At 36.7% G+C, this 14405-nt stretch overlaps 1 protein-coding gene across 1 annotated transcript in view; it reads right to left on the bottom strand.

Annotated features, from left to right (window-relative positions):
- The window catches only part of LOC122359941 (G patch domain-containing protein 8), a 76897-nt gene that overhangs the window by 16867 nt on the left and 45625 nt on the right, over positions 1-14405 (bottom strand). The window contains 1 exon segment of the mRNA XM_043260180.1: positions 2901-3044. Coding sequence (XP_043116115.1) covers positions 2901-3044 — 144 coding nt within the window.

The following is a 14405-nucleotide window of genomic DNA, read 5'->3' as shown; positions in this document are numbered from 1 at the left end:
TTACAGACATTTGAGAAAGAATGGGTTGCTCTCAGGAGCTCAGTGAATTCCAGCATGGAACTGTGGATGCCACTTGTGCAACAAATCCAGTCATAAAATTTCCTCGCTCCTAAATATTCCCCAGTCAATTGTCAGCTGTATAATAAGAACGTGGAAGCGTTTGGGAACAACAGCAACTCAGCCACAAAGTGCAAAGAGGTCACCAACTTTCTGCAGAGTCAATCCCTACATACCTCCAAACATCATGTGGCCTTCAAATGAGCTCAAGAACAGTGCACAGAGAGCTTCATGGAATGGGTTTCCATGGCCAAGCAGCTGCATCCAAGTCATACATCATCATGTGCAATGCAAAGCATCGGATGCAGTCTGTAGAGCAGTGGAGACACGTTCTCTGGAGTGACGAATCACGCTTCTCCATCTGGCAATCTGATGGACGAGTCTGGGTTTGGTGGTTACCAGGAGAACAGTACTTGTCTGACTGCATTGTGCCAAGTGTAAAGTTTGGTGGAGGGGATTGTTTTTCAGGAGCTGGAATTGGCCTCTTAGTTCCAGTGAAATTAATATAGCAATATGGCAATATAGTGTATTTATAGATATAATATATTACATCAGCGTCTCCTCCATGAGCACCAAAATCAGTTATAATCTATTAGATATAGTCCATTAATCACGCTGATGACATATTGATACATTATTACGGTATCTGTAATAAATTAGCATTATTTGTTAAATTTTACACAAAGATAAATAATTTCAACCTTTTACACTAGGAAAAAAAATGTTTGGTCACAATTAATTAAACAGAAACAAGAATGACATGCTAATTTCTCTGTAACAAAGTACTGATGTGAAACACTCGGCTGAAAATCTCACGATTGATTATGGAATATTACGGATGTTCGTGCTGAGCTGGCATCATTCATCTCTGACTCATTGACTTTGACTAACAGGAACAGACACATCTGCACGGCGAACAAGTGTGCAGTCATCTGTGGTTTGATTGGAGCCATGTTCGCACGGAGATGAAATCCATCGCAACAACATGTGTAATTACTTTCCTCCCTCCCTCTCTGTCTGTCTTTGGTGTAGCTGTCACTGAGCGGTCCTTCAGAATTAGTTACGTAACTACTAACTCTGCTTCTCTCGCTCTCTGCTTCACACTTGGATTTCATGTAACTGTACGTATGAAACGTTTCATTAGTGTATTGTTTTGCATGTTTCATTTTTAGACTGTGCTGTAATGATGCAGCAGCAGGCTTATGATGAATAAGACATGCAAAGTTGAAGGATGAAGAGAGTTTAATGGCTCTGTGTGCCATTCTTTGTTAGAAGACCAGTTTGTCTGACAGTACACAGGATAATAGCAGCGCACATACAGTGTTATCTGCCGCAAGAAATGCTAGGGAGCATGTTTAATCTGAGATGCCACACAGATGGGCACCAAACTCCAGTTTGAGATCCTGGCACCAGTGAGGACATCCTCAGCTCTGCCTTACTCCTATCACTCTCTTCATCGGTTTCCTTTAGCAGAATGATTAGATTTTCTATTCTCAGCGGTTTCTCTTTTTATTTTTTCCTGAATTATTATTAATAAATGCGATGCGAGAGAGAGAGGGCATCAAGATGTCAAGACTTAAAATCTATCATTATCATTATTTCTAAGAAAAAGGGGTCTATGGAAATTGGGCAACACTTTTAAAGATCAATTTTCACTATTAACTAGTAGTTTATTAGAATGCATATTACTCACATTACTAGCACATTGGCTATTTATTAATACTTATTATGCACATATTAATGCATTTTTGTAGATGATTTAAGATCCCACCCCATACCTAAACTTAAGAACTATCTAACTATTAATAAGCAGCAAATTAGAAGTTTATTGAAGGAAAACTCTTAGTTAATAGTGAATATGTGTTCCCTAATTGTTACCAGAAATCAGAAAGACTTAAATAATAATAATAATAATAAATACATAATAAATAATTTATTCCTGTGATGGTACGATCAGTCCTTAGTGTCACATATACCTTTCAAAAATCTGCTTATTTGGTGCTCCAGAAACATTTATTATTAAATGTTATATAAAAAAAGAAAAAAAAAATCCCAAAATTATGAAAGGTAGTGTCAAAGAGTTTTAAAGTGATCATCGTTCATGCACCTCACATGAATGCTGAACAGACAAAAGAACTCATTGGTCACATGCACTGTTATAAATCAACTAATTGTTCATTTTAAGCAGATGGCAAATGACCCATGAAAGCATACAGCAGTCTATTTGAACTTGCTTGTGTGATTGACTTTTTTTATTCTAAAAGAAAAGTGCATTTCTTGTCTTTCTGAAAGTTGTTAGAAGGTTAGAATTATATAAATTGCAACAATTTAGTTACTTTTTTTAAACACTTAAAATCTTTGTGGGTGTAACACCTTCCCCGACATAATATCAGTTACCAGAACACACACAGCTCAACTGACTCAAGAGACTACCTGAGGGAAGATTAGTGATGTACTTTGCAAATGCTTTTCCAAATGTTTTGTTGATCATGCATAAGTAGCATTTTCTGAGCGTATAAATGAACAGTTATTCTAACAGTTGGCTGTAATTTGAATGTCGTTATTAGCTGGGGGCTATACAATATGTACTGTAGACACAAGAATCAACTGCAGATTATTTGGGGGCAAAAACAGTTTAGCAAAAGCAAACTGTAGTCAAGCGGTGTGTTTGACCAAGCACACCACAGTTTCTATGCACATTATTATATTCAGAGACGCTCTGCCGAAGGTAGTAACGGCTTTGTAGACTGTAGGGAAAGAGTTCAATCACTATTCCTTTCACTTCTGCATTTTTTCCTGCTTCTCCATCTAATGTGCTCGACCACCTGCTGTTGGGAGTTTACCTGTTTATGTGCGTGGTCATATGAGTTGATGTGGTTGTCAAACTCCTGATGTTTATGGTACTGCTTGTCACATAGTTCACAATAGAAGTTAGCTTTCAAATCCCCCAGGGCTTTTGCAATGGTTTTCTCTTTCTTAGCGTAGTCCTAAAAGAGAGAGAGAGAGAGAGAGAGAGAGAGAGAGAGAGCGAGAGAGAGAGTTAGTTATGCATGTAGATGCTATAATTTAATTAGACAACCACACATGATAATCACACAGTTCTCTTCTAAGAATAAATGATTTCACCGATTGTTTCAAACCACAAAAGGAAATCATAACTGTACAAAATGGCACATAAAATATTTTTTTTTCAGACTGTCAGAATTTGATCAAGAGAATCTTTGACAGGCTATAAAGAACATGATGAAATCAAACAACCCCGCTATCAATGAATCTTGTAAATGGTTGAGATTTTGCTGCAATTAGTTTCGCAAAAACAACACTTTTAAGAAGATACTGGAATGTGTGCGTAGCTGGGTTACTATGACAACAGGGTTATGACTTCATATAAGTTGCAGGATGAATGAAAAAAAACTTTACTGCTCATTGTGAGATAAATGGAATAGTTCTTAACCACTTAAAAGTTTACCTTGCTGTCTTTATATACATCATTTTTTGAGCAATATTTAACAATTATTTATCTCACTCTGTTGCTTGTTTTTTATTTTCTATGTTTATTTGTATATTTTATATCTGATATTGCATATTCTATGTTTTATACATTGTAAGAATATAGGGGAATAAGGGAAAGAAAAATCATGAGAAGAATAACTAAATGCTGTAATTCTTTGCACTACAAAGCAGTGTGTTCATAATTAAGATAATGCATTAAAATAATATTGATAAGATACACCAGAGTGCAATATCAAGCAGAAGAATTAGCTGTTTTGTACAGCTAAAAATAGCTGGAAGTGGACGCGACCAGAAGCCAGACCCATATCATTAACAGATTTTTATTAAAATCATTATAGAAAGCAATTGTATCTCTTCACAAGGCTTGAACTGAACTGCCTGATTCAAATATTTACAGTGCCTTTATAACCTTTTGGGTTCTTATACGTTTTGGTTAATTGGATTTTCAACAGGAGGTCAGAAACTTCTCAAGCTTCATTAGAACAATCTTCATTTGTGTTTCGAAAATTGGCTCATTGATTTGAAATGAAATGAAAAAAAAATTACACAAATATCTTTAATATCTCAATCTTAGGGATTAAAAAAGTGCACACCTACACACACTAACCTTCAATTATTAAAATTGTTCAAATATGACATTGATGGATCAGCATGTAATATTCACTAATAACATGCTCAGGAGGAGTGCACACTCACACACACACACACACACACATGGAATATAGGCCTAAATTCTTCCTCTAGGGATGCCGTTTTTTTGTAGCAAACTTCACATGAGATTCAGCTAGCCGGTAACTTCAAAGGCTCCTGCGATTAATTCAGTATCAAAAGTCTGCTTATACAGACCTCAGGGAGCGACATCAGCCATACAAACACATTGTGCAGACTGTGCCGGTACACACAGACACACATAAGCAAAGAGTACATCTCTCTGGAGCATCATTACCAGAGCTTTCCCATTATGACACACAGACAGCACAGCTCAACATATACCACAGGAAAACAAGGTCACTGTGTAGCAGCTCTTTAACAATGCACTCTTATTACATTTGACAGAGCGTGTGACCAAGGACTCACTTCTGAGATGCTGTCGATTGAAAAGGGAGAATTCTTCTGCAGCGTAGCACTGCAATAGTTTAGCAGAGCTTGTTAACAAGTTTCTACATAGAGAAAGTTGAAGTAATTGTGACAATAATACTAATCATGTGGCTCATAATTGGCCAGAGGGCCTCTGCAGTGTGTGGGAGCGGATCATGAATGAGGTGGATGCGATGCAGTTAATAGACCATCAGGGATTTTGAGGCACACTTTTCTGCTCACGGAGTCCATCCTTGAGGAGAAACAACATGAGATGTCACAGCAAAAGAACATCATGACTGACTGCTGACACTCTGGTTGCCACACTTGGCATTTAAAATAGTGACAAACACACATACATATCCTGGTGACATTGTAATGCTAAAAAAAATAAATAAATAAAATACTGATAAAAATAAAATGTACTTTTTATTCCAAAAATGTAACAAATTATTAAGCAAGACAACTGTTTTCAACATTGCTATAATAAATCTTTCCAACCAAATCGTCAAATTAGAATGATTTCTGAATGATCATCAGAAATTTCAGCTCCACATTTTAAAATATATATCTAAAAAAGGAATTAAACAGAATAATACAGAATAAAATAATATAAGAAAAAGAGGTTTTAGTACTGTATGTGTGTACAGTAAAAACCTCTTTGAATGTTTTTACATTCATTCCCCTTTATAACACACAAAATTACTGTGACATGTCTCACACTGTTTTTCCGAGCTTCTCTTCATGTAAATTGTGTTTTTGAAATGGTGTGTCATTTAAAAGTTCTACTTTAGAAATGTGTTCCATGTAGCTGTTATGAAACAAATGTGCTTTATATAAAACCTCCCTAAAAGTGCATCCAGTCATGATTCTGTGAACCTGAACCCGGTCTTATTATACAGGGCTTAAAGTTAAGTAGTCATTCACATCCCTACATACCCCAAAACCCCCCCACAGCCCCCTTTAAACGTAACCCTAAATTTTTTTTTTTAAATGTGTTGTTTTGTTTTACATCCCTACAAATGATATTCCCCCCAGGGCTTTACAACTCATTCCCAAAATTCATCTCATACCATGTGCTCCAGAATCTACTTTTGCAAATGTAAGTGTTTTGTAACAGCACAGGCGAATAAATTGATGGAGCATTTCTAGGTTATCTTTTTAATGCTGCTGTCTGGGGAGCTACAAAACACTCTCCCTTACAAATCAAAGCAATTTAAATGTGCACTCTCAGTCATTTAGTCTCTCATTCTTTCTCATAGTCTCGGTTTCATTTATACTGCAGGTTGAAAAAGGAATATGATGTTATGTTACTTGTCTGAAAGCAAATCATGTACTTTCTCAACAGACATGCAATTGATTTTTTGTTTAAAAAGACTTACAGCATACAGCTGGAGACACAAAAACATAAGGTCTGTTAGACGCTAAACACATTTACTTAGATACAGTAAATAGGGATGTTCTATAGACTTTTGCTGTTTTTATATAAAGATTGACAGAAATGCTATAACTTAACTCTAACAGAAAACTTTGCATGTTTACAATTAAAACACAATACTTATACATACAATTTATGTTTCTACAAATGAGGACCTGCCCCAATATGAGGTATTGCCATATTTAGCTCATACCAATTTATCTTTATTAATTTTATCTTACTGTTGAGTCTTTTATCTGAACAATAAAATTTACAGTAAACATACAGATCAAACAGAATGGCATTTGAATAAACAAAACCATCTACATCACATTAAACTACATGAAAAATGTTGCATTGTCAACTACCTGACATGAAATAAGTTCAGGTTTTGCACATTTTATTTTTGTTTTATATCTTAAACAACAGCACGGCAGGAAACGTTGCCACGTGATACAGTTCAGCAATTACAGAAACGGAAGACAAAACAACAAAGCGAAAATTGCTAGAAAATGTTTTACTAGACAGCGTTTTTCGTGAGATATTTGTGATTCCTAGAAAAATGAAATGCCATAAAGGTTTAATAATGCAATTCTGCCTGCACTTGACATTTGAAAAGTGTCTGTTAATCAGTGCAGTCATCATTCCATTATTCAAAAACTGTAATAGCAACTTTTGCAGAGACCTGCTAACATCGTTCATTTTTATATTGTACAATGCTACACACACACACACAAAAACACTTTTCCGCAGTAACACTGCATTGTATGATGCCACCTGTTGGAAGACTGCGGCTCTCCTAAGCATGCAATCCTTGCAGAGATGTTTGCTCGCGGCTGGGAGGCTGTAGATGTGTGAGACAGGCTGATCTCAAGCCGCTTCTCTGCTCGGCCTTAAAAAAAAACGTCGCATATGCTTTCAAACTAATATTATTACTGCTTTATGAGTGCCGGAACAAACGCAATACTACTGCAGGAGATCTAACATTACTACAAAATATGCCTCATTTTTGAGCATTTTCAAGAATGCCATTCACAGGTGCCAACTGCATTGATCGGTAAGTGCCCATAATAAAGAAGTGTGATGAAAGCCGAATCTGAACAAGTGAATATGGAACGAGAGCATGTGCGGAGAGATGTGAGGCCGGATGGAGGTGGAGCTGAAGGTCTAATTAGGGGTGTCGTGGGTTGAACTGATGGAGAAAGGGGGGGTTCAAAGCGGTACTATTCAACCTTTGTAGAGGAGAAGAGAACAAGGTGACACCCACATCCATAAAACAACTACTTAGATCTCCCACTTTAATCCCCCGTTACAGAAAGAGAGAGAGGCTTTTCTCTGCCTGCTCACTGACCTTAACAGCTCTCACATTCAGCACATTAAACACAGGTTGACAGCGAACAGAGCGCTGGGTCTAGCGGTTCACCCATTAAAACAAATTCTCTCGTGTGTTCTCTCCCTCAAGCACAAGTACAAACACCTGGACTGAGATGTTACCGAGCACCTTTTAAATTCGGCCTGTTTTCCATGTCAGTTCCACGGTAATTAAACAATAACGTCCCTCGCCCTTTTTTTCTCCCCTAGCTCTCCTATCCCTTTCTGGCGAGGACGCTGATTGCTTGTGCCATTCGAAACGTTTCATGTCTTCGTGTGTATTAAAAAGAGAAGAATTTCCATAAGCCATTAAGTTTTATCTTTAGTCTAATTTTGAGTGTTCAGAAAGGAGAGATAATCAAAAGGCGTTTTTTTTTTTTTTTTTTTTAAATCTTTGACAAAGAAATGTCACATCCGTTCTGCTCCTCAAAGAATATGTGAAGAGAATTATTCAGAGCGAGCAAAGTCCCAGTTAATGAATAACACTTCACAATATCTTTCATAAGGCCAGATTGGTTATACTCAGACAGACAGACTGGTGTGTCTAGATCAAGGGAAATTTCCTCTGTCTAATGGACGTCCAGTCTGCTGCTCTCCTACTGTTAAACTGTAGGAACTCCCTTCTGCTGAAACATTCTCCCTTGGTTCACAGTGACCCCCTGGCGGCAACATCTTCTGCATCTGGGCACTCTCTGAATCATAATACCATTTAGAAACAGCTGAATCCATACCTATACCTCTAGGCTAACTCGTCTTATCTTTGGATGAGTGATAGCTACCATACTAACGCACAAATTTTAAAGAGTTTCAGATCTATTCTTTTCAGTTTTTCTTTTTTTCTTTTCCTTTCGGAAATAAAAAATAATAATAATAATTATATTGAGCCGTGTTTAATATGCACTGTGCTTCAAAAGCTTCAGCTTAGTAAGATTTAAAAAAATAATAATAATAATAATTATAATGAATGACAATGATGTTATAAAAGTATTTTATCTCAAATAGGAGTGTAACGGAAGAGGACTGACACAACAGGTTAGTATAATACGTTTATTTAACCACAGAGAGACAATGAAGGTGTCTGAGGTGAGTGTGTAAGTACAGGCTGGTTGAAGAGGTGCTTGATGGGTGACAATGAGAATCAATGAGATTCAGAGGCATTACAAAATGGCTTCAGAAAGATAACAGCAACATGATGCTACTTTTACGCAGAGATTGGTAGGTCTATTAGTAAAATCTGTTGACTTCAGCAATCTTGTGTGTGTCATTAGCAACAATTCAAAATTGGGGAAACAGCATATTTCAAGTTTTTTCTTCAAAGTTTTCTTGCCTATAACTCAAAAATGAAGATGCCATAAAGAAAGTTTTGGGGTTATAGTTTATGGCCCTACATTGTTCCGTTTTACATTAGGGTCACTTTGCAAAAATATGAAGTTTATTTTCTTTTAAAGAGGAATATTGTAATGCTTAAATGCTTGGCATATGTAAAATGATTTATTTTAGTTAATAAGAATAATAGAATATTAATAACAGAATAATAATCATCGATCACTCTTCTTGATATTCTGTAACTTCTGCATTTCATCCTATACTTCTGCCACTATATCATACCAGAGAAAAACATTCTTTGCAACTTTGAATGGGCCGGATCAAGGCTACATCACTGGAGTTTCTATGCAAGTGTGCAGGTGTCTGAGGGGTAGAACTGCGTGATGCCTTCCAACCTGGGCGGTGTGTGTGCATGCATGCGTGTGTGTGTGTGTGTGTGTTCTCGGATGCGGACTAGGAATTTCAATCATTTCTCTCCTCCTTTCTCTGCCCGTGCAAACATCCAGAACAGAGAGAGGGGCAGTGTTCCAGTGCAGCAGACAGACAGAGAGAGAGAAAGATCCCTGTGGGTCTCAAATTAAATTCCTATCATGTCAGGGCAGGAACAGGATTCAATAGTGTTTATTGGCATCTCTTGACCGGAGGGAAATTAAATTCCACTGGCTTGTTTCATCATGGACAGCAGGTTCAGGCCTCTGCTCCCTCTCTTCATCCATCGCTCCCTCTCTTTCATTGGCTTTGGGTTAAGTGGTGAGGGCCCAGAATTGCCCCTAATTTCCCTGGTAATTTGCCTCTCTGTGTGTTTGTGTTTTTCAGCTAGAGTGTGTATGTGTTTGTGTCAGCCAGCTGAATCTCCTAGATGCCAATGGCCTCCCTTCCAAAATCATACAACATTATCATCCCCTTCAATGCATTAAAAAAAAACAAAAAACTGGCCATCATCTCCAGACCGGATCAAAGCAATGAGCACAGTGGCTGCTTCTACCTTGACTGGATTTATTTTCTGTCATTTCTTCAAAACCTGATCTAATCTCATCCTGAAAGCTCAGACCTCAGATGAGAGAGGCAGATTTGTGCCACCATCTATGACAAAGCTTTACAAAAAGAAGATATTGAACAGTGTGAGCACGAGTAAGAGAAGAGAGAAACATAGTGAGAGATGGTGATGAAAACAGGAAAACATGAAATGAAAGAGGCCAGAGCTGTGCAGAGATGTTGTCCCATTTTGCTCAAATAGGAAATGCATGATTGATTCTGGCTTACAGCATGCCCCTGTTGCATATATTTCTACACTAATGTTCAAAAGATTGGGTTCAGTCCATTTTGTATTTTATACTTCAGGAATGCATTTTATTGATTAAAAGACTTTTGATACTAAAAACTTTTAAATTGTAAAAAAAAAGGTTTTGTATTATGGCTTCCACAAAAATAAGATATGTCTTGTTAAAACATTATACAATTCTTACCAACCCTAAACATGACCCTGGGTTACAAAACAAGCTCTAAGTTTTGATAATGAGTTTTATAACATTTTTGAAAGCTTTTCTATTAATGTATGAATTGTTAGGTATATACTGTATATACTAGATCAGATAACTGCTGAAAAACAGTTTTTGTTGTTTTTTTTAGCTTTTTACTAATTTAGCATAACAATTGTCTTAGTAATGCTAAAGTTCTTAGTATTCGGTTTGTCTTCATTTTTCTGCACAAAACAGTTCACGTAGTGTATATCAAAAATGTATGACCCATAAAAAATATATTGACCTAGATATAGTGTAGAATCCGAAATATTTCACATTCCTCTAACATGACAGCATTTCTTTATTTTAAATTAGTCAAACTCCTAAACCTTTCCGGATTAAAATGGGACTTTCAGTTTGGTTTCAAACTTAACACTACAAAACAAGACGTGATGAGAAATGGGTGGCGCTTACTGTAAGTGTGATGTGTTTGCATCGTGGGTTACAAATGCTTTCCCTAATGTACGCTAATGTATCAGTATCACAGTGATGTATACCGTGCATAGAAAGAGAGATGAGGAAACAGAGCAAGCCAGAGAGCGAGAGAGAGGGACTATTTAAGTAAGATGTAGTGGAGCGGTTGGCCCACATGCCCGGATCTGTGATGTACTTACTGAGTGGCTTGCAGAGGCACGACCATCTGGCCCCAGCTACAGGCAGACTGATGACTACTGCACTAACATACACCCAGATGGGCTTCACACGGCCTGCACAGGGCCCACTCTCTCTGACTCACACACACACACACACACACACACACACACACACACGTATATGTATAAAAATATATTTTTAAAAAAAGGCAGCATAAAGACAACAGAATAATACAAATGCATTTTCTGAGCCCCCTGATGTGTCTAACTATAGCTGAGAGTCTATGTGCTTGGGGCGATTGATTGCCGAGAAAAACCCAAGATGCAGGAAATGAACCAATTATTCAACAGCTTAATATACCTCACAGCATGTGTGTGTCTCTCGAACAGGCAAGCTCGCTTGAGTTTGACCTTCTCCGTTCCTGATCATATCGAAACATAATAATGTTGCACGGTGTAAACAAACTCACGCATACGCACAGATCAGATCAGCAATTTGCCACAAAAGCAAACTCGTGCATTTGGCTGGAGTTCAGCACAACTGGCGCAGAAATGAGATGAAAGCTTCGTAAGCATCAGTAAGAGAAGCCAGATGGCTTTCGCTCATTTGAGCTAATCACATGACCTCGTATACACGGTCTTTCCTACATTTTGAGGCTTTCGGCATTGTGCCTGTTCAGTTTTATGCGCGCCTGCTGTTAGTACTGTCTAGGTGACGCTGAGGGACCTTAAAGAAAGATCAAGACCGTAATGCTGAACTAAAAGCTGTGCTCTGGATAAGCACAGCTTCAAAGAAACGAATGAGAGTAACAAAGAGAGAAAGAGTCAAGGGAAGAGGGGGTCTAAAACTGTCTCCTTATAGAAGACATTTTATCTGAATTTAAATTTGTTCAGTCAGTGGTTTTCAAATTCACATTCAGAAATGAGAATAAAGTGTGGAAATAATCGTTGTATGTTATGATAGCTGGTGTCTAGTTGTCAAGCACAGACTGTCTGGTAAAGATTATATTGATGTTCTTTGTGTAGATGTTCTTAGGACAAATGAGAGTGTCCAAAATAAGAAAAGGAAAAAATCTGAAGGAAAATCTAAAATTGTTTGAAAAATATCATGTGTACCCTAGTAATTATTTTACACATTTATTTTACACTAAGCATAGTCCAAATCTATTAATATGTGCATTTACTAACATATTTATTAAGACTTTTACATTTTTTAATTCAACTTAAAATGTGCTTTAATGTCATTATTGATGAGGAATGTATGATTTTGCAGTAATTGTTGCAGAATATTATTAGGTTTGTAAATTAGCAAATGTATTTGTAGTATACTTGGCATAAAATAAATTAATAAATACATTAAAAATAAGGAAATACATTGACAATTTGTTTTGTTTTTATTCATTAAAGTTATAAAATATAGTGTTAAATATAAATAAACATAAAAAATCATAAATTGTTACTTAAAATGCTCATATAAATATTTAAACAAAACTGATTTAATATTTTACTGACTTTTACATACACTTCTACATACGTACAGTCTCTTCGTTTTTTTTCTGAGACAGATTATTCTAGACTCTTAATAATGGTTTTTCCTTAAGGATTATAATATACGGCAGCTAACACTGATATATACCAGCCGACGTAAGAGATGTGAGATATATGTACTGTAGGCTATAAAAAATGTTCATCATGGAACTGCATGCAAGGATTTTTTTAATAAATAGATTCAGATAAAATAAGTAGGTCATGTCATTGACCCTCCTACAACTAATTCCTCCAGCACTGTCTGATACTCTGATGATGAAATATTGCTTTCACTGGCTGACATTCGTATTGCTTATCTTTCTCTGGCTGATATTCTTAATGCCGATCTCTCTGCGGCAGGAGGTCTTATCGTTGACCTTTCCGTGGCTGATCTTCATATCGCTGATAAAAACGAATAAAGAAACGCACCGCATTATAACAGCAACATAAAGTAGACAAAATTAGGCACTTTCTGTCTGCCTGTGTGCATTATGAATCAGAGTGGATCCTATTGGCTAATTTATCATGTGAATCACTGCTGCCCTGTTTATGATTTTCTAAATAAGAAGATAATCAAGCCAAGCAGTAATGGCAGAGATCAGTCCAACAGACTTAATCTGGTCCAAATGATTAAGTTGTTCCACCTGTTAACAGACAGGAAAAGACCTGCCATCACCAAGTCCTCTAGAATATAATCAGCTGGATTTCTTTCTCTATTTTTCTTTCTCCCTCTCTCCTTTTATAGAGCCACAATATGTGGGCCTAATTAATAGGATTTCTGATTAATTTCTAGCCTCTGCTACAAAGAAAAAGATTGATAATTATGTCGAGAAAAGAACATAGGGCACAGAAATGATGAATTTCAAGAAGAAAGGAAAGGATTCACTGCCTAAATGATACAGCAGCACATGTGCAATAAATGTATTTGTGTTTAATCATCCTTAGATGGCATCTGCGCGGTCTAATACCTCTCGTTTTTTTTTTTTTTTTTTTTTTTTCCACTGTGAGAACTTGAAGAGCTGAGCCTCGGGCGTACTGCCCCAAAGGAGAGAAGCCAAATCTGGGTTAACTTTTTTAGTGCCCCCCTCTTCCTGTCAAAACAAATCATAGAGTTTAGAATCACCATGAAATTTTTAGAAGCATTTATTGCTTTAGCTTTTAGTGGGCGAGTAGCTATCCCGTATCTTCAGAAGTGGAGCTCAAACGGTCTGCAATCTATTTAGTACTTCAAGCATTAAATCACTTAAAAACGGTTCTTTCATATTTCACTGAAAACAAAGAGACAACCTATTAAACACATCAGAGTGCTTTCATTTCTATATATATATATACATGGAAAAAAATCTAACATACAAAGGCTCCTATGATTACACATACTGAGGCCAATTAAAAATGTCTAGAGCATATGGTGCAACAGAGTGTAACCAGTTTTTACCTATGAAATACAGTTTATGTGACAAGCTCGGAAGGAACGTTTATCTGTGCATCACCAAAATGCCGCTCTGGGGACATTTTAACCTCATTACGAAGAATTGCGCAAAGCCTCAGTTATCCTCGGACGTGGTTTTGGAGGATTTTTGTAAATCCCCAGTTGTCTTCGGATCTCTTTGACGGCTGTGGCTGTGTAAGGAGCGCCAACCCCTAACCCGATCTAAGGACTCATTTAAACCATAGGAAGTACACAGGATATACATAGGTTTAGTATTTCATAATATTGTATCTTACATTGTAAACATATTTCATTTTATTGAAAAAGATGGAAAAAAACTGGGGATCTGTTAACTGTAAATAACCTACCATATACGGTGGAAAATAGTAGCATTACATTATGTACCTTTACAGTTAAATACTGTATGAATGCAAACCCAGCACACCTGAGAAACATAGCTTTTTATACAAATACATTACTATATTTAGCATGGACTGATAGTATGTGGAATTTTTTTTTAACAATAAAATTCTGTAAAATGTAATACTGATTTAAAAAGCATATGGTTGTAGGAA

Source organism: Puntigrus tetrazona, chromosome 16 (assembly GCF_018831695.1).
Source record: "Puntigrus tetrazona isolate hp1 chromosome 16, ASM1883169v1, whole genome shotgun sequence".
Taxonomy (NCBI): Eukaryota; Metazoa; Chordata; class Actinopteri; order Cypriniformes; family Cyprinidae; genus Puntigrus; species Puntigrus tetrazona.
This window is presented reverse-complemented; position numbering and strand designations above follow the sequence as displayed.